This window comes from Hydractinia symbiolongicarpus, chromosome 2, assembly GCF_029227915.1.
Source record: "Hydractinia symbiolongicarpus strain clone_291-10 chromosome 2, HSymV2.1, whole genome shotgun sequence".
Taxonomy (NCBI): domain Eukaryota; kingdom Metazoa; phylum Cnidaria; class Hydrozoa; order Anthoathecata; family Hydractiniidae; genus Hydractinia; species Hydractinia symbiolongicarpus.
The window spans coordinates 26706502-26733339 of NC_079876.1; the positions used below are offsets into that span (position 1 = coordinate 26706502).

Genomic DNA, 26838 nt, shown 5'->3' on the forward strand with positions numbered 1-26838 from the left:
GTGATTATTTTATTTTATTTTGTGAAAATGTTTTCAAAGTGTCGATTCGACGTTAGGGGGGTGGGCTTGGTTCTTTTCGACGTTAATATCCATGGTAGAAAAAAAATATCGCTTTGATATATTTGATAAAACGATCGTATTTTGCAGTGCCCGGATCTTGTCTGTTTACGAACGCAAGAGAGGGGGTTCTTCCATGTAGCATCAAACAAACTACATTTGGTCAGAATGTACTTTCGTCATCATGATGGCAGAGCGTACTGCGATTGAAACATCATGACTAAACCTACCTCTTTTGCAACTGCCATGACCTGATACTACTGACAGGGGGTGGGGGTGGGGGTTTTCAAAGTAACGTCGAATCAACGCTTAGTTTGGCAATGGGAGCATATGGATGCCTACCCTAAACGAAGATGGCAAATGTTAGTGATGAACAAAGTAGTTCTTCTTCAATATATTTTTTTCTTTAATACGGTCTTGATATATTTAGTAGCATTATCCTCATAATTTACTTTATGGGGCATTAATTTGGATTGTGAAATCGAAAATGGAGCTTTTGATGGTCCCTAATTTTCGCAAATTTTCCTTCTTGCAAAAGTTTCTTCCCTTTGTTTACAAAATATTGTGTATTTTTTTTTTCTTCTTTTCTTATAGGTCAAGCAAAAGAACAACGGTTTACCTGGTTACTTGTTTACACACGTTTACTTTGTTACTATTTAATCTCTTGTCAGACTTGGACACTACCTTGATCTTACAATATACTTTTACATATATATAACTTATAGAATAGATTTTTTTAAAATAAAAAATAATATATATAAAAAATATATATAGCTAGCTATATAATTTTACTGTTCTACTTTGTTGTATTTTTACGATCTAGGCATATCGCATTGCTATTGGAACTTTCGGTTCAACCACTCAGCTCAGTTCAGAACTACTGTTTCTGAAGAAATTTTCTCGCTCTTATTAAGGCCAGCTCCATTCTGTTCAATTTTTGTGTAAATATTACTTTGGCTTTTCTAATGGCTAGTGACGTTTAGTCCAACCCCGGGCCTGTCAACCCAGATAAAATAGTAATGGGCTCATTTCATCAAGGTCATTCTAGATTTGGAGAATCAGCGGGTAGCCAATGCGTGTGCAATGCTTTGTGGGCCATCTGTTACCCTTCTATTGCGTCTGTGCGTTTTACACTAGGGAATGATCTTTACGTCAGCCTAGGTTACACCAGTCAATATCTTGCTTTAGACGAACTGCCCAATTCAATTGCAACTGAAAACGGGAATATTCAAATTGAAAAGTCAGATTCCTATTTATTTCAACTTTCGAGAAATAGTACTTCCTTTCTCCGTGCCCAGTAATATGTCAATTATCTCACGCTATCTCGCAGTGAAACCAAGCATAAGAAGTGAGACGATATTTGAACTAATATCGTTATTCAGAGGAAAGTGGGTAAATTTTACTATCTTGAAGCGGAAGAAAATTATCTTTTTTACTTTCGTGGATAAACAATTCTCACTCACACATTTAAAGTTCTCAGTCACGCTGATCTCAAGGCCTAAGGGCCTCTAGTTAACTTTTGATTAGTGTTTTTAATTGTATACGTAATGGTTTTATTAAGAGCTTCACGTGTAAATGTTGAAATTCTTTCTTCGGTTTTCATTCCAAATGTATTTGTTGTTACGCTCTTTGAAACCAAAACCGGTTCATAATCAATGTTGAAAACGTTATTTTCTTCATCAATCAATCCCAACTGTAAAGCTCTGTTCTCACTATGGGCTAAGGATGAGCTAACCATAGTGCGCATGATACGCTAAGACCTTAGCCCATAGTGTGAACGTAAAAGTGCCTGCTTAGCTCTTCGCTAAACTCTTCGTTAGCTCATCGTTAGGCGATTTTTTGAAATCAAAATTTTTTGATATTTTTTTTCGGCTAACAGTGAGATAAGCTCACTTTCAGCGATCTTCAAGGGAGGCCGATATAAATCGTGCTCAAAGGGATTTATTTTTTTACAAATAGTAGTATGCTTTGTTGTAAAAGGTCATTTCAGAACTAAAATGGTTGACAAAATAAAAAAAACTTTCGTCCGAAGAAGAAGAAAAGTTTGCATTCAGGGTGAAAGATTATCCCTGTTTTTTAAAAAAAACGGATAGGGTTACAAAGAGATAGACTGGGTAAAAATGCGTGGGAAGAAGTGGCTAATTCTTTCAAATTCCTTGAAAATGGTAAGTGCAAATTGGCAATGTGTATTATCTGTTTTTTCAAGTCATACTAGCTTTAAAGTATTCTTGTTAAAAACGCATACTGGAAATTTACGAAAGATTATTGTTTTTACACCGTGCTGCAAAGACCTCCTTTGAGAAGCTTCGAAAAAGATATAATAAAAAGAAGAATGATTTTAAAAAGTTAAAAAAATCTGGAACATCCACCAAAGAGAGTAAAAAAGCTGAAAAGGCTTTGGAGTTGTACAAATATCTTTCCTGGCTAGATAACTTCATGTACGTCCGTGAGAGTAGAAGCAACATTCATAGGGATTGTAGTTCTGATGAAGAGTGAGATGAAGACACGGAGTTTCCCGTTGATCTCACCGAAAATGAGGACGATAGCGACGATGGGGCATCTGAAACCTTCAGTAGGACAAGTTCCTTAACCTCACCTGTGCCACAGCAACAACAGCGCACTCTAAAAAAAAGAGGTCGACCTGCAAACGGACAAGCGAAAGATGACAAATGGCACATTTTAGTCCAGATCACAATCGTATTGTTACACCGACTGCATCAAACCAAAATGATGCAATGAGTACACCGGGGAATGGATTTTACACGCGAATGGTGCATAATTAAGATATTTTTTCTTCTAAATATTACACTAGGCAACAAATGAAACAGTGTACATGTAATATATAACCGTTTTTCATAAAAACTAAGAACCGAAAGAGTGGTGACTTGTTCTCCTTATATAATCGTATTGCCACGAGACTGCACCAACAGCACTTTTAACATAATCTGTAATAGTATTCCTCATTTGCAGGGCATCTTCACTATATCTAGACCCGCGAATCGGATTTAGGTTTTGAAACATCGTTGTAAGATTTTTTCTCATCGACCTCCACTCTCCCTCCTTAATCTGACCATCTTTGCTTTCAGAGTCAAGGAAACCCTGCGGAGTATACATCGCGTTGTCGGTTTGTCTCAAATAGTTGTGAAAACTAAGGCAAGCGAGAGTGTAATCTTCAACATTTTTAACGCTAGCTTTGATGGGCTTGTGGAAGATTCTCCATCTGGTGCTAAGGATGCCAAATGCGTTCTCAATTACCCTTCTTGCTCTGGAAAGCCGATAACTAAAGATTCTCTTTTCTTCTCTGGTAAGAACAGATCCAGGGTAGGGTCTCATTAACCAAGTTTAAGAGGAAAAATTTCATCTCCAACAAGATAAAAAGGAACTGGTCCGGTGTTTTGATTAATAATCGTGCCCTTGGGAACATTCAATGCATCCTTTTTTCAATGCCTTTCCCATTGCTAAATTGGCCAGTACCCCACTGTCATTGTTGCTTCCAAATTGTCCCACATTATACATTGTGAAACAAAAATTGGCATCACAAACTGCCATTAAAACTAAACTAAGAAAACCTTTAAAGCTATAATATTGTGTGCCTGTGAATTTTGGACATTGGATCCTGATATGCTTCCCATGTATTGCTCCTATTACATGTGGCATGTTCCAATTCGCGGTGACATCCGCAAGTACCTTAATAAAATTAACACCGATACCCTAATCATGATATGCAAATACAACTGACTGTAGGATCAGCGAACATAATTTTACCTGAAGAAATACTCTCTGTCGGAAGCTTTAAGTTCTTGAAATAAACGATGGTATTCTCCAAGCTCTTTTCTTCCAAGAAAGACTTCTCTGACCTAAAATCTTTTCTTTCTTTGCAATTTTGTTAATGCTCTTCTTTCTAGGCTACGTCGTCTTCTTCGAAGTAAAATAACAACAAGACTTTTTTTCGTTCTTTCTTTTTTATAACTCAGGGTTCCCACAGAAATTTTCTAAAACTTTTCCCTGAGCTTTTAAGAAAAGCATATAAAATTCCCTGGACATGACCCTTGAAAAGTATATTATTTTCCCTGGGTCACATAAAAAAACATATTGTTTTCCCTGGGTCTCCAAGGTAATAAACATTAAGCATACTAAGTTCAATTCCTGGTTCCCCAAGTAAAAAACAGCAGGCATTAGATATTACTAAATAGCGTCTAAAAAACTAGGGTCATTAAATAGAAACATAAATATTAGACAGTGGGAGAAATTGAAACTGAAATTGAAACATTTGGGTGTATATTATCCAGCATTTGAATACAGGTGTGTATGTAAACTTCAGCAAAAGAAGATTTATGTACTTCTGAACACTGCTAACTGCCAGAAACTGTTATTCCATTTAGCTTGATATTAGTCTGAAGTTAACTACTGCAGAACAGTTTCAAGCCCAGAAAGTGGAACATTGACTTAAGACAGGTTAGTGGGTAGCCAGGCCCATCTAATAAGGTAAATTGTGCTGGTTAAAAACGTATCTTGAGAAGTTTGACTTCAGTCCAAAATAAAACAAAACGAAATGGGTTACAGTCAAACAAAAACTAAAGATCTATCCAGAAGACAAAATCAGTCCAACACAAAAACAAACAAAATAGAAACAGCCAGTTGTTTAGTCGTTTTTATTTAGAAACTTTCCTCCTCTTCTCCTCTAAAACCAAGAGTGCTTCATCTAAGCTTTTTACTTGAGTTTTCAACTCAACACTTCTTCTTTTCAATGCATTTGCCTTGGTTACAAGTGACACAACGTTATCTTTATCTTTTTCAGCTTTCTCTACTGATGAAACGAATTCTTTGTCTAATGCTTCACATGTCTTCTGCAAATCATCACGTTTAGCTTTTGTGTCTCTTATTTCATCATTTAATATGCGCTTTTGATTCTCATCTCTTTCATTGCGTTTTTTCTGTCTCTGTAGTTCTAAACTGTCTTCATACTTTTGTCTTGCAGAAGCTACAGATCGAAGCAGCTTGTTAGTTACCTGAATACTATCAGGTTTTAAACCATTAGCAATCATATGATCACTCACAACCTTTTTAGCTACGATAGATTCTTCTTTCATGTTTTGTCTGAGGACAGAGTTGTTAATACTAAAACTTCTTTCAACTGACGCTTGACCATGACTTAATGTTAAGACTAATTTGATAAGAAAAGAAAGTTCCTTGAAACTTTTTACGCCCACATCACCAAAATAAAATTCATCTAAGTCTTCTTGAAACCTATCAAAACTCTGAAATTTCAGTAACCATTACCTTGGGATCAAATATAGTGGAATTTTTAACAACATTTTTTGACAACGGACTCTTGTCGAATAACTTCTCAACAATAGATCTAACAAATATAACAGCATCAGTAAAGAACTTAGCCACCTGTGCATTAGTTACTAGATCTTCTCTTTTTAATTCGTTTATTTCAAATCTAGTAGCAAAGCCTAAATTATAATTCTTTGGTTTCATAAGCACTGAATTATCATTCAAATTGACAGCTTTTAAATCACTTATTGATTCACATTTTGTTAACACATCAGGCTTAACAATCAATCTCATTAAATTCTTTAAAAGCTTGGTCAAGTCTTGATACATATAAGGAACCATTGGTTTGTCCGTTTGGTACATTACCAAAAATGGTTGCAAAATTCCAGCTAAGAAACTGAAAAACTTCAATTTCGCAGGTGTGAGCAGGTCTTTAGCAGCATCTTTCACATAACCATAGCTCTTAGAAGCAGGTCGTTTTGATTTCGGAAGACCTTCCCAAAACTTTACGATTTTCACAATATTTTCCCAAATTTCAATGAGACGCTCTGCTACAACTTTGTCTTCCACCCACCTGAAAATGAAAACATATAACCTACATTACTACTAAACTTTTCAACATATAGACATATTACAGTACAATTTACATATTTCTCAATAAATTAGCTTTTTTCTAATACCACATACTGCAATTTAAATTCAGGTGACCATTATAATTTATTATTAATGCACATGAATTAAAAATGATACACTTTGTCTTTCTACCACCAAGAGAGTAGCTTACTATACCGTGTAGCACAAAAATTTAGCGGTTAAACATTAGATGATGTCACACTTTCATAATCATCTCTTCTGGCTGGTGTGTCGTGCAATATTTGGTAAGAACCATGGAGTATTTTCTTAATGTTCCATTCATTCCATTCTCGTTTTAGTTTCGGCTAAAAAAGAGCTAACGATGCGCTGTTGTGTGAACGTAAAATGGACATATCAGGTAGCTGTAGCTCAAAAATCATGCGCATCACATCATGCGCACTATGGTTAGCTCATCGTTAAATATGCCACACTGTCAAATGTGAAGGAGGATTCATCAATTCCAACTCCTGACTTTTTCACTTTTTGTAGCTGCGGTGAAGCTAAGTTGTTGTATGTTTCTCTTGTTATTTTTGACAATTGACTTCCCGGATCGTGCAAAAAGTCATAGTTTTTACCTGCAATGTTTATTTTAAAAATTGTGCGACCAGCTGGCTCTAATGCGTCATGTTTTGTTATAGAATTTGAATTTGCTGCAGAAAATTTTAAACTGTCATCTTTGTTCTTTTTGTTGTGGCAAAACTTTGCGATTTGCCCAGTCTTCTGGCAAACAAAACATTTTCTAATTCGGAAACAATTACTCAAGACGTGATTGATTCTCCCACAATGAAGGCAGTTACGGTTTTGTCTCGTGTCCATGCCTTCAATTTTTGACGCTAGTGTTTCAACCATGCTCTCAAGTCTTTCTAGGCGTGGATTCTCAGTTTTAGTTTTTACACAGAAGCTCCGGCTACCATAAGAGGATTTCCTTCCATTTTTGATTCGATTAATTCCAACATGGTTTCTAGCGATTTATTACGAGTTCATTGCAAAATTTGAACTTCTTTTTTGAATTCTTCGTCTTGTTGTGCTACCACGTGGTTTATAGCAATCGCTTCTGTTGCATCAGCATCCATTTCATCGATATTATAAAGTTCTTTTATTATAGTTCTTAAATCGTTAGCATATGTATTAATACTCGTACCTTTTTTAAATGATAATGATCGTAGCTTAGTTTCTAAAGTTCTGCGGTAATCTTTTCCTGCAAGGCGATTTTTCAACACGTCTTTTAACTCACTCTAAGTAATTTCTCCATTGTTTGCGATCACATTTGATACAGTAGCAAATGCACTCGATTCGGTACAACATATTAACATTTGCCTACGTCTGTCGATTGGCCTACCCAATGCTGCAAGTTGTGCTTCGAATTGTAAAATCCATTGATCAAACGATACTGAATTATCTCCTTTATTTTAATAACGTTTTATTTATCTTATCTCGGTAGAACCTCCAAAATGTTGTCTGGTTTGAGAAAGATTAAGACACGTGTGTGTCATAAAATGTTTTTACTCATAACTAACTATGTACAGGTTGGTTCACGTATATATATATACAAGTTGTCTCGCTTACCCAATGTACAATAATACAACATATAGACTACGGGTTTCGGTTATCGAGGGACTGGGCTGGACTACGATGTTGCCGCGTAAATTTAAAATAGTTAAGCAAGCACGCTTATGCGATCTAGTACGGTGTTCATCTATCAGTTGAATTATGCCTTATAAACGGGAAATGAGAGAGATTGTATTGCTATCTTACGATGAAGGACTAATTGATGATGAAGAGATGGTTTTACTCTACGATATGAATAAATCTAAAAACCCTGATTTTCCGTATTGGAAGTATTTCTATAAGAACGACATGTTTAACTTCAAAGAAACTCTCCAGATACCTGAAGAAATTGAATGTTACAACAGAACAGTAATAAGTGGAATTGAAGCCTTGTGTATATTCTTGAAACGATTTGCTTATCCATGTCGGTATGGTGATATGATACCCTTGTTTGGCCGATCAGTACCAGAGCTAAGTATCATATTGCACTTTTCTCGACTCCTATCTGATTTAAACCAACCATATTTACAGCCTGGTCAGTTGGAAATGTATGCCAATACTGTTCATGCAAAAGGTGCTGCACTGGATAATTGCTGGGGATTTATCGATAAAATAGTGAGGGCCGTTTGCAGAGCAACAAATAACCACTTTACAACGGCCATAAAAGAGTACACTCCATCAAATTTCAATCGGTAGTGATACCTAATGGATTAATTGCTAACCTCTGGGGTCCCATGGGAGGTAAACGGCATGATTGTGCATTACTAAATAATTTAGGCTCACTCAATAAACTTAATCAACATTCGTTTTCCCTAGCTGGCAATCCCTTGTGCATCTACGGAGATCCTACGTATCTTTTACACCTACAAAGTCCAATAAGAGGCGCTAGATTAATCCCAAATGAAAAGTTGTTTAACCAATCTATGAGTTCAGTCAGGATATCGGTTGAATGGGTGTTCGGTGACATTGTCGAAAATTTGGCATTCTTGAACTTTCGTACTTTCGTAAGAACTTGAAGATTGGACTAAGTGCTGTCGGAAAGATGTACACCTGGTACATGCGCCTTGCTACACAACGAACTTGCTTGTATGGTAACATAACATCAGAGTACTTTGACTTAGATGCACCTAAAATTAACGACTATTTTTTGTGAATACATTTTGCTGTTTGTTTATCACTGATCCTTAGAATAGACTGTTTCTTTCATATTCCGTTCTGTATTGTAACCAAAATTTTGTTTTTATTGCTTAATCAGCGGAAATTCTGAATTCCTAGCCAATCAAAATGCTTAATTCTACAAAATTCCTAGTAAAATCATACTGTACTGAGAACTGTCAAGGAAAAAAAAAAGAAAAATAGCGAGGTTGATGTCTAGAAAATAATTCTACTTGTAAATAAAAAAAACAAAATACAACTTCTAAGTGTTACCTATGTCCCTTGATGTCCCGTTGTTACTCTTTGTTGCATCTGCATCGACATGTTGTTTTGTTGCTGCTGTTGCTGCATCTGAAGCATAGCTTGTTGTTGTTCCATCATGCGATTAAATTAAGCATCCTGATTCTCCAAACTTTTTATTTTTATTTCTTGTTGCTTCTTTCTTAAATAAATTTCCTGTTCTCTCGCGTTGAATTCTTTTTCAGCCTTTTCTTTCAAATAACCTATAGTTTCGCTCCCAGAAGATCTAGTTCTCTTTGGTCTTTCCCCTCTTCAAGATCTTGTTTTCTTTTAGAGGTTTCAGAAAATGTTTCCATGCATGTCCTTCTCATATCTTTGGCCTTACTCTCGTCACTTTCCTGTTTTTCTCGTTTCAATAAAGCTTAGTCTTCAAGCTCCTTTTCATACTTTATAATTTTGTTTAGTATTTCTTCCATCAAAATATCAAGCTCAGTTACATCAGTTTCGATCCCAGATGCTTTTTTTTCATCTGATGCCGTTTTCTCATGCCTCTTCCGCATGGCAGCAAAATGCTGTCGAACAGCTTTTTGATAGACTAAGAAGGAAGGAACTAATTCGATACTGTTGAGGTTAACAGCGACTTTGGACCAAGAATCACCTCTTTCCTTGGCGTTTTTTTAATCTGGTAAGGTTCGATTAACATGATCTCGCGACACAACAAGATTTCTCTTTCTTTGTTCCAAAACATTGGACTCCTACAGAGAAAATCAAGAGAACCAAGTAATTGCCATTAAGAAACAACAAGAACTGAAAATAGTGGTATTGACTGTAAATAGAGTAATAAAATTGCATAACTTACTGTATTTTTGGGGTTTTTTTGTGGTGCATACAGCCATCCTTTTGCTCGTATTCTTCACTCCGACTGAAGTATCAACATGGCGTGGTCTACGAGTATAGGACTACACAAATTTGGGATTTTCTCTGAGTTGCGCATGTGCAATGACTAAATATTTACGCTGAAGCCCGTAGCATATTCTCACGTCGTTGTTGCTTAAGGTCCCTAATACCGTCATGAAACCTATTCCATAAAATAAAATTGCTGAGTGATTGTTTTAGTTGGACTGGGTAACGACGGGCTATTTCCTGTGTTTCTATTTAAAACTGAAGTTCTGACTGAAGTTCTGTGAAATTGTCTTGTCGCTTTTGCGCTCACTTCTGTACTGTTATGAGGGGAAAATTTTAGTGAAAGAAAAAAGTTTTAGTCTTCCTAGTAGGGATTACCTTTCCGAAAAAAATATTCAAACGAAATATGGGAATTTTTTTGTAAAAAGCAATAGACCTATTTTAATATCGCCTTTTCATGATCAGCCGTGGTGGCGAAAAATCAAAACATTGCATGAAAACGAGGTTAGTGTAGATAAAGTTTAGGACGCCAAGGTTTTATAATTTTCAACTGCCATATTGAAAGGATCGTAGTGGATACAAGTATATTGAGGGTATTAGTAGTGGTAGTGTGACAACAATTATGAATATTTATTTATATTAAGTGTGTATTTATGGCAACTTTAAAGTTTAGCTAGCCAGACAACACCAAAGCTTTAATGTTGGCTTTAACCTTTCCATTTAGTATACATTTATAATAAACATATTTTGGCTCAACCCAATGTACTCAGTAATCACGAATTGTTTATTGTTTTGGTATTGGTTTGTCTGTTCATATTCATATTATTTCAAGAAATGATAAACCTACAATACTAATCACAAATTGTTTATTTTTTCGGTTCTGGCATAAACCATTTTTTTTCAGAAGGTGAAGAAACAACTGAAAATGCTGCTGTTCTTACGAAAATGTTTTTATCACAGGTCACACATTTACATAAATAAAAATATTTAGTAGGTGTAGTGTTGCTCTATTCTCTAAGAAAATAGATTCAACGTTCTTAAAATTGTTCTTATAAGGGAGTGCTGCCCAGCTTAACTGGCTAAACCTTATTGCATTGAAACAACATGTGACTTGGAACAAATCGTGAGCGGGTTGTTCATCTAAAATTCTATTAGTTTTTAAAGAGATCACCCCCCCCCCCCCAAAAAAAAAAAATGCCTATTGATTATTATTTCATTAAAATACATAGTTTTCTGTATAACAAATATATTGCCCTCCTACAGTAGCTTAAATTCGTAAACTCAACAAGTATAATACAGAAAAGTTTTTATGTTAATTCTATCAGATTTGTCTAAGAAGAGCACCCTTTTAAAAAATTATTTTTACATAAGTTTTTGATCTTTGCTTTTACGTACAAATAAATTACAATACCCATAGTTATACCTGATGTGGAATAACAATCTGGCAATACTTATAAATATAATATCACTGGCAATACTTATAGAAAAATACTACATATTGACAGAATATTGTGAATTTAAAAAACAACAACAATTAGCTGTGGCTGCAACCGTAACATTCTTACAGACCATACTTTTTAAATAATCAAGGCTCAAGGATACTTATGAGTATTACCTTGGGTGATTGCATTGCTTTTATTACATTTTGTTGAATATATAACATGAAAACCAGTATTCAATCTAATACCACCAACCCAACATCCTTACGATAGCCAAGTAATAATGTTATTTACAGATGTTTTAAAATATAAAAGATATCCAATAACAAAGAATATGTGTATATATATGTCAACAACATTGGTTAAAGCTCCAACTAGCTAGCTAGAAGTAACCAATAATAGTGCTAGTGTAACTAAATATAAAATCCAAACCAATAAACCTTAGCTAGCCAGCTAAACACTAGAAAAAAATATAAACCAGCAATTTTAATACGCCCAATGGGTATAAAATAAGTGCCATGTTCCATTTTTTTTTACCAAAAGTTCATAATTTGCCCACTTAACAAGTTAACTTGAGAAATAATAAAGGTAAACAAACTATATGTTCATCACTTCGCTGACAAATTAAAATTGTCTCTAAACTAACCTCGTTTTCATGTTAGTATGCCTATTCCGGCTGTGTATCTTGCGGAATGGAAATGGATATTGAAATAGGTCTATTAAATTAATTTTTATTGTTCTTCGTGGCGTAAAATAATCACATGTTTCCAGATCATCGGCTTTTATTGCGTAAACCTTCCGAGCAGCGGCTTTCCAGAAGCTTATTCCCGTAAGAAAAAAGTGTTCTCTTTAAAACTGTAAATAGGAAAAACATGACCGAATTTTCATTCATATAGGTGCATATATATATACACACACCTCTTGTGGCTGCGGAGTCCTCGTACCGCAAACCACCTCCTCGCACTAACACCAACGTTCGATCACCGAATCGTGTTTTTGCCATCTCCGTAATTGCGGCGACGTTTGCTTCTGCTTCCGTTATTGTTATAAACGTAATTCGTTTCTGATTAACTGTAAAAAAATGAGTATTTATAATTTATTATTGTGTTAAATTAGAACGTTTAGTATGGAATAATATCAACTTACCGATTTTCTTGTTCTCTCTATCCGCCAGAACAACTTTTAAAACAGTTCTTCGCAGCCGCACCTACACGTTTACGCGACATCATGGACGAAGATGTATGCGACATTGTTGGCCTTCGAAACTCACCGATGTCATTGACCATTCATGTCGGTAGGTTTCCAACCCGACTCATGCCCTGACTCCTTCCACTTGGTAATACGTGCCAGAAGGCGACTCCCGAAGGCAATCAAACGTCTCATCCAGATTCGGAAATTCTGAGGAATCGAACTCCTCTGTTATGCACACCGATGTAACGTCCAGCTATAATCAACAAGAATGAAATTATCATAGTTCTTTGAAACTCTACTAGTCTACAATGGTGTGAATAACGCATACCTTGTAAATCACTGCCAGTCTTTGGACAGATAGTTTCTCTGCAGTGTTCTTTCTGTGCGAGCCCCGTCACGGCTATTGTAAAAAATAAATGATGAATCCATATTTTCTATCGTGTGCAAATTAATTCTGCAACTTACTCATCACCTCCCACTGGAGGAGTTATATAGGCATGTACTAGGACACACCAAAAAGGGGGTTAATGCAAGGGCTAGACCCTTTTGAAAAAAAAAAGTTTAAACAATCACCTAAATATGCTGCAGTTCAGGGGGTCGGCAAAAAAATGCGGGAAACGCAAATCTTATTGCATCACAAATATGATTACGAAATAGTGGTATGCAAGAACTTAACCACCTGTCATTTTTATTTTTTAAATTTTAAATTTTGATTTTTGATTTTCAATTTAGTTGAAAATCAAATGGCCCTAAGGGTTGCATTTCTTTATACAAAGATTACATTATTTACCATTAGCTTCTGAACTACTATATATATTGGCGGATAAGTTAAATTATAAAACCTTCTTAAAAAGCAAATTAAACGGAAAAAGGGACAAAACAATAACAAAGAGAAAAATGCATATGACTAGTTGGGCGTATTTTCATGTTACCGCGTGAGTGATCACATGCTTTTTCGTAACTTCTGTAACGTGAGAGAAGACGTAAGCATGTAGACACTTTATTATTAAAGAAAACGTTTTTATTGTGGCTTTACACAATTCTCCAGTAATGTGGCGCCACTAATAGAAGTGTTATAGGAGTATAAATTTATTAAACAAAGTATGTGTGTGTGAGCCTTGTATTGCGATTGCAATAAAAATATACTTTGAAACTTTAATTACAGCTTTTAAATTACCTAGTGATTTGCCTTGATTTTCTGGGAAATGGTGCTCTTGATGCTGCAGAGGATGAAATGTTCACATTTAACAAAAAATTGCTTTACTGTTCACTGAAAATAAAGATAACAATTAAATACAATTGTAATCCTAAAGTATTGAAAGATTGTTTTTCAATGCCAAAAACAAGTTTTGCTCGCCAAAAGAATGTTTTAATCAGCAGTGGCACACCAGATAATTTGTTGATGTCAATTCCTTTGAAAAAATCTTGAAATGATTGATTGTGAGATAACAAAACAGCAAGCTGTAATGATGGAACTAGTCTCATGACTCTTTTGTTTTTGAATTTTAGAGGTTACACCCTCCAGAGATCTATATTCAGTGCAAGATCTCCCTTTTTACAAGGATAGTCTGCAGAATCAAAGTAATTGAACTAATGACCCTCTATAGACAATACATCACAAACATCTACTGACAGTTACAAATTCCTATACAACATTAAAAGAAACAAATAAATATAATGTAAATATAAAACTATAAATAAGAGCAGACAACTACCCATGCGCCAGGACTTGTGAACCTGGCCGTAGCTTTCCACATGTATTACGGGATCCAACACTCAGCCCTACACAGGTGATTGACGCTTGGGACCAGCCCTATGTTAGGACCAGCCTAAAGTCCACGAAGACCCAAAAAAAATTTCAAAGCCCCTTGCAAAGCTTCTTATAACAATAACTGTGGGTACATCAGGATTGTTAACCCTGTAGACGAAGTGAGCAAACTTGGCCTCCCTAATGGACCGGGGTTAAAGGTGGGACTGTCACACCCAAAGACAAGACAGATTGTCAAACCCCCTTGCTTATCTTCTTTTAATTACTCTGTAAGAGAGTGGGGAGTGAGCAAACTCCTGAATTACGGTAGGCTGCCAGTGAAAATAACAGACATATATCCGATGAAAAGCTGAAGATGAACTTTTGGAGCATTGACTAAAAACACCTTTCTAAATAGACTTACGCACCAACATTGATTAATTATTGAGACGCTGTACTCACCTTGAAAGAAATTGATGCTTCCTGTATCTCACATTTTCGTTTCCAATAAATTAGTTGTTACCCAGTTCCATAGTCGCCCGACTTCCGTGTTTTGACTAGAAAAAACCACGGCTAGCTTGTCGATAGATTTTTACAAGTCGTATAAATTTCCGCGTTACTATTTGGTGAGTCTTTTAGCATGACATCACTTGTTGTGAAAAAAAAGAATACGGTTACTATTATTATTGTCAAGACAGCAGTGAATAATGCGTTTATATTAGCCGATTTAATACTTAATATTAAATAATAGAATGCTCGCTTTTCGGCAAAAAGAATGACAATGAACTAAAAAACACAAAACCGTACAAAAGTGTAAATAGGTATACATGTTTTATGAAACACTGTATGAATAATTCTAAAATTTTTAAATTATTGAAATCGCATTGTTTTATTATTGAAACTTCTCAAGTTTCTCTTAACAAAGCTTAACTGACATATGAAATAAAGCAAGAAATACAAAAAAATAGATAAAAGGACATTCTTTTAATGATTTTAATACTTGTTTTTAATTTTTTTGTACAGAAAACAAACAAATGATTCTAGTTTTATAGAGTTTATAACTGCGGAAATACTAGCTCCTCCCTCAATTTCCTTTTAATACCCATTTGACCCTAAAAACTTTAAAAAAAAAAAAAAAAAAAAAAAACACCACCAGTTTTACAAAATAACCGGTTATTTAAGCTACCATTTTTGCTAAAAAACCAGAGGAATTCCAATCAGGAAAAATCGCTGGCCCTCCAACATTCACAGGCATATTTCGTGCTTCATTCGCCAAAGTAGTGATTTATTGTGCGGACACTGAATTAGTAAAGTAAATATAAATTTTACGTATTTGTTCCTAACTACTGCTTCTGTCCTTTAGCACGACTTTGGATACGCGCAGATACATGCAAAATGCAATTGTTTTAATAGAAACAAGAGGGGTGGCCCGATGTTGCTCTCCCGATGGAGAGCTTTGGTACACGACTTCGATACGTTTAGGACAGTTTAACTGTTTATGCACACCAAGAGGCAGGTACGCTTTGTACAGATTAATCAAATGCAACTCAGCCAAGAAAACATAAATTAAAAGACATGGCAAAGTCCAAGTCAACAAAAAACACAGACTGTAAAGCCTGTCATTAAACAGTAATTCAACTTTTGTTAGCAGGCAAAATGATTCCGCAAAAGTTGTAAAATCAATCATGGGCAAATTACAGAGCACCTATCTCATAAGCTATAAAAGTTTGTTTATCTATTCCGGTCGGCGTTAGTCTGTCATAACTAAAACGTCCAGCTACAATTTCTAGTTTTCAGGTTCCTATATAACAGTTAAAATATTTTACAGTAATCGACAGGAGTTGCCATATTTAAACTATATAAAAAATTGGTTGATAGGCAGTTACGTAAGGAAAAGAACCTCGAAGCAGTGTAAAGCTGCGTGATTGATTAATTCTTTGACGTAAGTTCAACGGTTGCCTTAGTCCCTATTACGCAGGTGATTTAGTTTGGTTTATATTTTTCATGTATGCGTTTATTCCCTCGTATGGTTTTTGTATAAATAAATAACAGAACTGCGGTGAAACTATCTAAAATACATAGTATTTACTTAATAATATAAAATATAATGATTATTCATCGCTTCATCAATTCAACTAAACCACAGTATTATCGAGATATTTTTAAAGAAAAGCCAAAACAGTTATGGTATTCAGTTACTGACTAACTCGAGAAGAAATGATGTTTATATTCCTTAAACTCTTAGTCGTTGCATTTCTGATAACCCTTGTTGTGGGTGACTTATACACTCCGGACGATGAATTACCTAAAGGAGGCATAACGAAATATCTAAAAGGAGAGACGGAAGTAAGCTGTCTGTTGCAATGTGAAAGAGATCAGCAATGTGATAACGCCATGTTTAAATCGAAAAATAAACAGATGAGACGTGGAGATTGCTGGTTTGTAAAAATGAATGCAACTGATCAGGGAGAAGAAATGCAAATGTTGAAAACAGATGAAGCAATCACCAGTTACAAGAAGGTAAGTGTAGGGAAAGGTGCCGAGTTTTGTGTAATATTGTATTGGTCTGTGCATTTGGATATATACTTTATATAAAAAAACTTGTTGTTGAAGGCATATATATAATAATATAACACTTTAAGTTAAATATATATCGACAAAGGCATTCATGTTATTGGAATATACATATTAAAGTTTTGGCTAAACTTTGTCATTTTTTTGCATATAACCTCAGTTGATTTCATAAAGCTTTTATTATTTCTAAAAGCAAGCATTTATTACCTTTCCTTTAAATGGGTTAATTTTGATTTTAGGTACTACCTAAATGTCCACAAGGTAAGTTTCATTCTTCACATAATTATACTGCTAAGATCTACTCAATTTGTAGTCTTCTATGTTGAGGCAGCATATACTGTAAAAGTAATTTATTACAATTGTGAAGAAGTTGAATTTTGCACATTTAAGCAAAGACTCAAAATTACACTGGACATAACAGTTTAAGATGTTTGCTTCTTTCTTGTTGACTGATCAGATCTTCGACACACCTAAACAGAGAATAATATATTTAAATATCTGTGAAAAATATGTTAAAAAGTTTACAATACACTGTTAAAAAGTTTGTTTCATCATAAGTCGCTTCCGTATAAGCGATACTGAAAAATTTAGTCGATATATGATATATGTTAAATAATGGAATAATGGTAATGTACTTTTTAGACGAGTGGACTTTATTAAAACGCAATGTCTGCTTTGGAGCACGTCCCAAAGAATACGGGGAATTTAAAGTACAGTATGATGCAGTTATAAAAAGCATAAAATTGGTCCATGTTGGAGGAATTGGTGTAAAATGCGTTGATTACAGACCAGCGACAAAATGGGGTTGTAGAGTCAACGAAATTCCTCCTTTTGGCGAGGAGAATATTGCAGTTGTCATTACAGATAAGCAAAATAAATTACTTTATCCTGATACAGCATATCACAAGGGTGCAGGTTTCTTTTTTCTCCCCGGATACAACTCCACCTCTGCCTACTTGATTTTACCTGGACCAAGCGAAATTATTCATAAAGGTCAAGAATTGAGATTGCATTTTAGTGAAGATTTGTATGAACTCGACGCCTCGGATAACAGTGGCGAATCTTGCGCAGATATTTATGCAAAATTGTGTGCAACCTGAATGAATTTGTTTTCCTCCACTAAAAGGAAAACATGATCGTTTAAGCATTTAAGTTTCCATACGATTCGTGTTTCTGAGGCTATTCGAAAGTAATCATTACAAAATGATTCTTTCTAGGAAAGGAACCTTGAAAGAAATTAAAAAAGGAGCAAATAAATTAGTGTTTTTTTTTCAAAGCCTGTGTATATCTGTTACCCTGAAACAAATTATAATTTTGACAACAGTAGTTAGCAAAATGGGTTAGCTAAATGACTTTTAGTTGATTTAATTTGGGTTTCACAACTGGTGGTTATATACACTAAAATTATTATTATTATTATTATTATTATTATTATTATATAGCGTATGAAATTATAATGGTCCGTGATTCTATGTGCGATTATCTTACACCCTAAACACATTAAATACTTCACATGTTCCAATTTTTTAAAAAAGAACCATTTTTAAGGAACTTGGTGTTCTTTAACAACTTATTAAAACATTGTTATAAAAGCGGAATGTATTGTTCTATTGTTACTCACAAGACAAGAACGTGTCGTTCCCATAGGGAATTTGATGGAATTTATGTGACGGTATATATCGTTCCACTCTATTTGTTCCGTTGAATTCTTTTATATATCATAACGATAATATATGCGAAATGATTATCTTGAGGAATAGTTATTTAATTATGAATACTCTGCAGTCTAATTTATATTGTGCCACTTGAAATAATTCCGTTTTCGCTGCTACCTTAACTCTGCTATGGAGAGCGTCCTTCATTATAAAAAGGAATTGTTTTAATGAGAAGTTTCTCAACTAATACTTTGTATACGAAGTAAAGTATAAGGTAAGTTGTTCAAACTTTAAATTTATAGTTAATAGGATTCTTTTTTTATTCAAATGAATTCTTTTTTTTATCCTACTTTCTATGCTTTGTTAAAAACTAATATTGTTATAAACTTTCTATAAATTTTGTTTCTAGAGAACTTTAAAGAAATCGGAATGACAAAACGAGTCTTGCAAAAGCCTGCGTGGAAAGAGGCATTGGGAGCCTCAATGAGATCGAAAAGGCTTAAGTTAATGCCTGATAAAGATAACCGCTTTTGTTGTCCTGTGGCTGATTGTGACAGCGAGTCGTATGGAAGTAAAAGAGGGTGTAGAAAACATGTCTATAACCGTCATGGATGGTTTTATTATTTCGATAAAAGACCGAATATCGACGAAGTACTTCCCCACTTCAGTACGAGAAATCGCATAAAAGATCCCCAAAGAAAGCGCGCCTCCACATTTTCAATGCCGTCTTTTGCTAAAACATGTAATTTGGCAGTTGCATTTAGGACATGGTTAAAAAGTCCAGGTGGTGGTGGTAAAGATCATTCTCAGGCCGATCAAATAACTTGTAAAGTTTTAAAGTATGCCAAATATTGCTGCGAGGATTCTCCTTCGGTATGGGAAGTACCATTCCCTGTTATCGACTACTGTGTTGGCTCTATTAATATGCTTTCTGATTTCGTAGATTTTTTGAGAGACCAATGGAAGGTTGGCTTCTCAGGAATAATTGGCTACATGAATGCTATTGGGCACATGCTTGATTACAGACGAAGCACAGGTACGACTGAAAAAAATTTGTCGGTATTTGTTGCTGCAGAGATTTATTTGCACCGTGTTAAGAAATTCCTCCTTCGTAAAATGAAAGCTGAATGGAAGTGTATCTTAAGTGTTGAATATCTAAACAGTATAGACTGTTGGGCGACACTATATGATTTACAAAAGGTGATACCATACCATAGTGAAAAATATAAACAAATTGTGTTAAATGCTAAAAACGCAAGTGCATGTGTCGCAGCACACGATTTATCATTTTCGACTTCCTTCATAGTAGCTGTATTATTTTTAATGGTGAAGGCTTCAAGACCCATGACGTATCAAACTCTTACAGTAACAATGATTAAAGGCGTGAAAGAGGATGGTTTTATAGATCAGAATGTCTTTAAAACTGCGGAGAAATACGGATTTGACTCTCTTTATTTTTCCATAGATGTACTCACACTAATAAACGAATACATTGACAATGTACGACGAAGATTGAACCCCACCAACGATTATCTACTAGTGTGTCGAAATGGTAAGCAGTTGACGCGTATTTCGGACGTATTCGGTAGAATTGTTTATCAAGCAATTGGTAAGTATATAAATCCTACACGATATAGGCAAATCATCGAAACCGAAAGTGTTGCACACTTAGAAACAAAAGAACAAGCAATTCTTTCTCAAGATCAAAAACACACGTCGCAGGTAGCTAAAGTTCATTACCAGAAGACTGAATCGCGCAATATAGCTGCAAAAGCCAGGTTATGTATGGATAAATTACGAGATCAAACAACGTGTACTTTAACTGTAAGCGAAATCAATAGTAACACCAAAAATGTGAAAACGTCTGGAAGTACTTTGGAACACGAAACACCTGTTCAAACGAGACAGAAAAAAGTTAGTTTTAGTGCCATGGAGGACAAGTTTTTACAAGCTGGGCTACAAAAATATGGCAATGCAAAATGGACTTCCATTCTCGCAGATCCCAACTACTCCTTTCATTGTAGCCGTAAAGCTAGTACATTGGCGGTTAGAGCGAAGACAAAACAATTTATATAAGTTTAAATTGTATTTATAATAAAAATAACTTTGTAAATTTACAAAGATTTTTGAAAACCAGAATATTCAAATAGTCTTTTAACTTTGTTACAGTCAAAACCGGCGTACACATAAAGGCTTTTTTTCCTCTTTCGATTTGGCCAATAATCTGGTGTATTAAGTACCCTCGTGTGTGAAGGCGGTTCGCAAAAACTTGGTTCTCCCTTCAAAGCCGCTATCGGTATAGTTAGGAAAACTTCATCATCTGATAAGCAAACAATATTTTTTTCCACGGAAATTGCCAGCGTTGAACAGGAATGCGAGAACGGTAAAACCTCCTTAGATGCTGAGCATTCGTTATCCGAAACGTTTACCACAACTGCCTCTTCATTCACCATTTTAGCGTACACATAAGCGTCCACACAGTTTAGGTGAAACTTACACGCTGTAAGCCTTTAAGTATGCAAATAATGGCGCAAATGCGACATTCATTAAACGCACACTCATCCCCATTCCTACTTAAAATGACTAAAGTGATTCTTGTAACACCTTGTAACGCATGGACATGCTGATTGTAACGCCTTGTAACACGTTGTAACGCTTTGTAACCTATTTCCATGCAAAAATGACTGTGAAATTTTTGGAAATGGCTAGAGTGATTCTTGTAACGCCTTGTAACGCATGGACGTGCTGATTGTAACGCCTTGTAACACGTTGTAACGCTTTGTAACCTATTTCCATGAAAAAATGACTGTGAAATTTTTGGAAATGGCTAGAGTGATTCTTGTAACGCCTTGTAACGCATGGACGTGCTGATTGTAACGCCTTGTAACACGTTGTAACGCTTTGTAACCTATTTCCATGAAAAAATGACTGTGAAATTTTTGGAAATGGCTAGAGTGATTCTTGTAACGCCTTGTCACGCATGGACGTGCTGATTGTAACGCCTTGTAACACGTTGTAACGCTTTGTAACCTATTTCCATGAGAAAATGACTGTGAAATTTTTGGAAATGGCTAGAGTGATTCTTGTAACGCCTTGTAACGCATGGACGTGCTGATTGTAACGCCTTGTAACACGTTGTAACGCTTTGTAACCTATTTCCATGAAAAAATGACTGTGAAATTTTTGGAAATGGCTAGAGTGATTCTTGTAACGCCTTGTAACGCATGGACGTGCTGATTGTAACGCCTTGTAACACGTTGTAACGCTTTGTAACCTATTTCCATGAAAAAATGACTGTGAAATTTTTGGAAATGGCTAGAGTGATTCTTGTAACGCCTTGTCACGCATGGACGTGCTGATTGTAACGCCTTGTAACACGTTGTAACGCTTTGTAACCTATTTCCATGAAAAAATGACTGTGAAATTTTTGGAAATGGCTAGAGTGATTCTTGTAACGCCTTGTAACGCATGGACGTGCTGATTGTAACGCCTTGTAACACGTTGTAACGCTTTGTAACCTATTTCCATGAAAAAATGACTGTGAAATTTTTGGAAATGGCTAGAGTGATTCTTGTAACGCCTTGTAACGCATGGACATGCTGATTGTAACGCCTTGTAACACGTTGTAACGCTTTGTAACCTATTTCCATGAAAAAATGACTGTGAAATTTTTGGAAATGGCTAGATTGATTCTTGTAACGCCTGGTAACGCATGGACATGCTGATTGTAACGCCTTGTAACACGTTGTAACGCTTTGTAACCTATTTCTGTAGAGAAAACCGCTTTTCGCATGTCACTTTAGAAAAGGAGTATGTGGTGGGATATGAGGGAAGGAAAACGCAAAAAAGTTTTTTTTTAATTGTCTTCTTCGTCCGAACTAATGCAGATAACATCACAATCGAGAGAAGTGGTTGAATTATCTGCGGAAAATAGCTCTAATTTTACTGAAGAAATTTCAGGAACACTTTCATCATCTGACACGAGGTCTATAAAAGCAGTACTGTTATTTGCTGGACAAAACGGCATATATTCTTGCTTAACAGTGGAAACAGGTTTTGTCGACTTAGCATTGATTTCATGTTCTTCTGTTTCTTCTTCTTCCCTATGACCTTCCTCCTCTTCGTTTGTTTCCTCTTCTTCTTCCTCGTTCTCTTCGCGGTCGTGGCTACTACCTTCTCCTTCGTCTTCGTCTTGCTCAATTAGTTGTGCCCAATCAGGGTAGAGCTCCTTCATTTCTTTCGTCGGGAAGCAATCGCGGCAGGAGTTTGTAGCAAGCAACCACGTGTCGTAGAACGTGTCACTACCCTGCCAGTTGATCCTTTTACGGCGTTTGAATGCTACCAAGGTCTCATCGTTATTAATTAATGGGCAGATTTCCTCCCATGCCCCAGCGGCTATCTCGTACATTTTGCGCATATATTCAGCACTGTGTAACTTGTTTTCTATGTCAAACAGTTCATGATCAAAGTTAAGCGCATGGTACAAAATGCCATCCCTATCGTCGGCCGCAATAATGGCATAGTCGATAGCCTCTTGCGGAACTGCATTCTCAATCTGAACTCGTGTGCTTAGACAACTGCTAGATGCTTCCAATGTTTGCTCTTCGTCCAAGAAGACCGACGGATCGCAATCAACGTCGTTGTACACAGCGCCTACTTGATTTTTCTTCGCAACATTGGTTTCGCTGGTGAAAAGCGAGATGTCTTTCAACTGGCTGGCAACGTACACAAATATTTCCATGCAGTGCATTCTCATCCACTCTACGGGAAAAAAGTCATTACTTATTTTTATGCATATTGATTTACACCATTGTTATCATTTATTCTCATGAGATACTTACTTGTTATGCTATTGTCCTTCACTCGAAGTGTCTTAGTTTCGAAAACTTCAAGACGACGCAGGATAGCCTCACCATCTACACCATTTCCGAAGTCCGGCATTATATTAGTTGTTATAAAAAAACCCGAATTGTATTGAAAACGGGCCGGTTCTTTGTGTTTTTGCGGGATCATAACCAAGCCGCCTATAAGAGAAAGTGGTATCCCATCTGCACATTGCCACATTTTATTCAAAGTAAATGTTCATGTACTGCATCGACATCGACTTACCTTGCAATATTCTTTTTGCATCTTCACAACATAGACTGTCGCTAGTCCATTCATCCATAAATACGACTTGTGTATTTCTATTTATCAGGTGGCCTGAGAATCGACCATCCCGAACCACGCCAGCAATGTACATTTCTGGAATAATGCCTAAAAGGACAAATGTATGTCAGTAAGTGCCGTCTAAAAGTCAGAAGTTTTCACGAACTTTATTTAATTACCTTGAAATGGAGCAAACCAACTAGTCTTTCCACTATCAGGAGGACCTACCAGCAACAATTTCTTTTCTTTCATGGGATACTGACCGGCGAGCAAAATTTGGTACCATTTTTGATAAAAACGCAACCGCACATTTCTATCTGGGAAACTATTTTCGACACCTACAAATGTAGTTCAGTGCACCTTTTTTAGAACTACGTTACAACAAGTTACAATACGTTACAACACGTTAAAAGAAAAAGAGCCAACATTTTCACTGACAATGCGTTACAACAAGTTACAATACGTTACATCACGTTACAACTACCACCTTGATATGTTACAACACGTTAAAAGATAAAAAAAAACATTTTCTTCATTGACAATGCGTTACAACAAGTTACAATACGTTACAACACGTTACAACTACCACCTTGATATGTTACAACGCGTTAAAAGATAAAAAAAAACATTTTCTTCACTGACAATGCGTTACAACAAGTTACAATACGTTACAACACGTTACAACTACCACCTTGATATGTTACAACGCGTTAAAAGATAAAAAAAAACATTTTCTTCACTGACAATGCGTTACAACAAGTTACAATACGTTACAACACGTTACAACTACCACCTTGATATGTTACAACGCGTTAAAAGATAAAAAAAAACATTTTTTTTACTGACAATGCGTTACAACAAGTTACAATACGTTACAACACGTTACAACTACCACCTTGATATGTTACAACGCGTTAAAAGATAAAAAAAAACATTTTCTTCACTGACAATGCGTTACAACAAGTTACAATACGTTACAACACGTTACAACTACCACCTTGATATGGTACAACGCGTTAAAAGATAAAAAAAAAACATTTTTTTCACTGACAATGCGTTACAACAAGTTACAATACGTTACAACACGTTACAACTACCACCTTGATATGGTACAACGCGTTAAAAGATAAAAAAAAAACATTTTTTTTACTGACAATGCGTTACAACAAGTTACAATACGTTACAACACGTTACAACTACCACCTTGATATGTTACAACGCGTTAAAAGATAAAAAAAAACATTTTCTTCACTGACAATGCGTTACAACAAGTTACAATACGTTACAACACGTTACAACTACCACCTTGATATGTTACAACGCGTTAAAAGATAAAAAAAACATTTTCTTCACTGACAATGCGTTACAACAAGTTACAATACGTTACAACACGTTACAACTACCACCTTGATATGTTACAACGCGTTAAAAGATAAAAAAAAACATTTTTTTCACTGACAATGCGTTACAACAAGTTACAATACGTTACAACACGTTACAACTACCACCTTGATATGTTACAACGCGTTAAAAGATAAAAAAAAACATTTTCTTAACGCGTTAAAAGAAAAGTAAAAACAATTACCTTCTATAAATGGCTTTGGTTCGGGATTTTTTCCCTCACGATGAAAGTACCGTACGAATGCTCGGGGAGATCCCTTTAAATTTGGCTTGACATCGAAACATTTTTTGGCGATGTTATAACAAACTCCATTTGGCAAGCATTCAATGTAATTGTAATCCAGAGTTATTTGATCAATTATTTGACACTCGCCGTCCGACAGCAAAAATACCAACTCTCGTAAATTTGGCGTAATTTCGTTGGCGATTGCTTTGTTTTTCAACGAGCGATAGAGATAGCTTTTCACCGAACAACAGTAAACGTATGTGTATCTGCTTTCTCCTATTTTTTTGTATACACCTCCATTGCACAGTCCAAAGCTATTCCTCTCCATCATCCTTCGAACTATATCCACGGATTGACAAAGTTTGTTAGTTGGCTTAACGGGAATAGTTACTTCTGTGCCTATGCGTGTAACAATGTAAAAACATGTTTTAACTTCTACAAAAAACTTAGTCTTATTATTGGAGAAGTAAGTAAATTTGTTCGTGGCAACTTACCTTCCGATTTATCAATTACTTTTAAATCAAGCGATGTAAATCTGATTTCGGATAAACCACGAATTACATCTTGATATACCTCTTTATCAATATTTTTTGTTAGAATTAACTGACAGGGTTTCATCGAGTACTGTTCGCTTTCCATTACAGCAACGTGGTCAAGTTGAACACCTTCATCTCTAGCTGCACTCCTAATCATTGTGCGATGGGATATCTCAACTATCCGTTTTGCTTCTTCCCTATTGTGGTCTTTCAAGACTTGGTATAACGATCCTGAGAATGCTTGCAATGCACTGGTTTTGCCTACAAATATCAAATGTGGCGTAAAATATTCGAAAAACATTGACAGTATTTCAAGTACTAAAAGGTTCAAGTATTTACCTCTTGTCTGTATAGCATTGCACGTTGTTAAATTCAACCCGGCTTGCATAAAAGACTTCGACAAATTTGTTTCAAATTGACTTAAGGTACAGTTTGGCAAGTCGCACGCGATCCAGAAAGAAATGCCAGGAAATGTTTCAGGCGCATTTGCGCCGTTTCTGTTATCACCTTCACTGCTAGAGTCGGCTCCTTCTTCTTCCTCCCCTTCATTCCTCATCGACTTTCTCTTACGAGGTCTGGCCATATAGGTAATACAAGAAAAAAAACAGGATACTTGTTCGTTGCTAAGCAATATGTTCTCCATCTGCATTCTCTTGCCCCAAATGACCTCGCGGGCATCAACATCACTTCCCCACATCGCACGAACGGCTACTACCTGATATTTTCTTATTACCGGTTGGACGATGCATGCCTTCAGGGCGCGTTTCAAAACTTCACTTCGCAGTTGCCTGTTAGCCATGTTCTGCTAAGTAATACAAACGAATGCTGTAGCGGAACAAAAATAATCTCCTATGGTTATATATTATTATTATTATTATTATTATTATTATTATTATTATTATTATTATTATTATTATTATTATTATTATTATTATTATTATTATTATTATTATTATTATTATTGTTACGGATTTGAACGTTTTGCTCGAATATCTAAACATTTTACGATCCCACATTGTTTATTTCGTTTCTATATTTTACCCGTGAGTTTCCCAAAACAATGACTCAAACGAACCAATTTTGTTTTCCTATATCATTACGCTGG

General features: G+C 35.6%; 5 protein-coding genes across 6 annotated transcripts in view; 2 read left to right on the forward strand and 3 right to left on the reverse strand.

The window, feature by feature from the left end:
• Window positions 1–2883: 2883 nt before the first annotated feature.
• LOC130630427 (uncharacterized) overlaps window positions 2884–26838 on the reverse strand; it is a 32785-nt gene continuing 8830 nt past the window's right edge. Inside the window, exon 2 of the mRNA XM_057443916.1 lies at window positions 2884–3016. The gene's annotated coding sequence lies outside the window, so the exon portion shown is untranslated. The remainder of the gene's footprint in view (window positions 3017–26838) is intronic.
• Window positions 15973–18434, forward strand: LOC130630426 (uncharacterized). Its single transcript, XM_057443915.1, has 3 exons — window positions 15973–16713; window positions 17007–17028; window positions 17410–18434. Exons 1-3 carry the CDS (start codon window positions 16411–16413, stop codon window positions 17865–17867), a joined length of 783 nt encoding a protein of 260 aa, XP_057299898.1. The 5' UTR covers window positions 15973–16410; the 3' UTR covers window positions 17868–18434.
• LOC130630423 (uncharacterized) lies at window positions 18212–22653 on the forward strand. 2 transcript variants are annotated; one of them, XM_057443912.1, is made up of 2 exons: window positions 18212–19458; window positions 19888–22653. In XM_057443912.1, the coding sequence occupies exons 1-2, from the start codon at window positions 18852–18854 to the stop codon at window positions 20496–20498; spliced, it is 1218 nt and encodes a 405-aa protein (XP_057299895.1). In that variant the 5' UTR covers window positions 18212–18851; the 3' UTR covers window positions 20499–22653. The 2 variants fall into 2 exon arrangements, with proteins under 2 accessions (XP_057299895.1, XP_057299894.1); XM_057443911.1 differs by having other exon boundaries at window positions 18223–18696; window positions 18832–22653.
• On the reverse strand, window positions 22279–23486 carry LOC130630425 (uncharacterized). The gene is made up of 2 exons (XM_057443914.1): window positions 23264–23486; window positions 22279–23183 (listed from the first exon to the last, which is right to left on the reverse strand). The coding sequence occupies exons 1-2, from the start codon at window positions 23484–23486 to the stop codon at window positions 22279–22281; spliced, it is 1128 nt and encodes a 375-aa protein (XP_057299897.1).
• On the reverse strand, window positions 23063–26603 carry LOC130630424 (uncharacterized). The gene is made up of 3 exons (XM_057443913.1): window positions 25692–26603; window positions 25156–25596; window positions 23063–23908 (listed from the first exon to the last, which is right to left on the reverse strand). The coding sequence occupies exons 1-3, from the start codon at window positions 26530–26532 to the stop codon at window positions 23742–23744; spliced, it is 1449 nt and encodes a 482-aa protein (XP_057299896.1). The 5' UTR covers window positions 26533–26603; the 3' UTR covers window positions 23063–23741.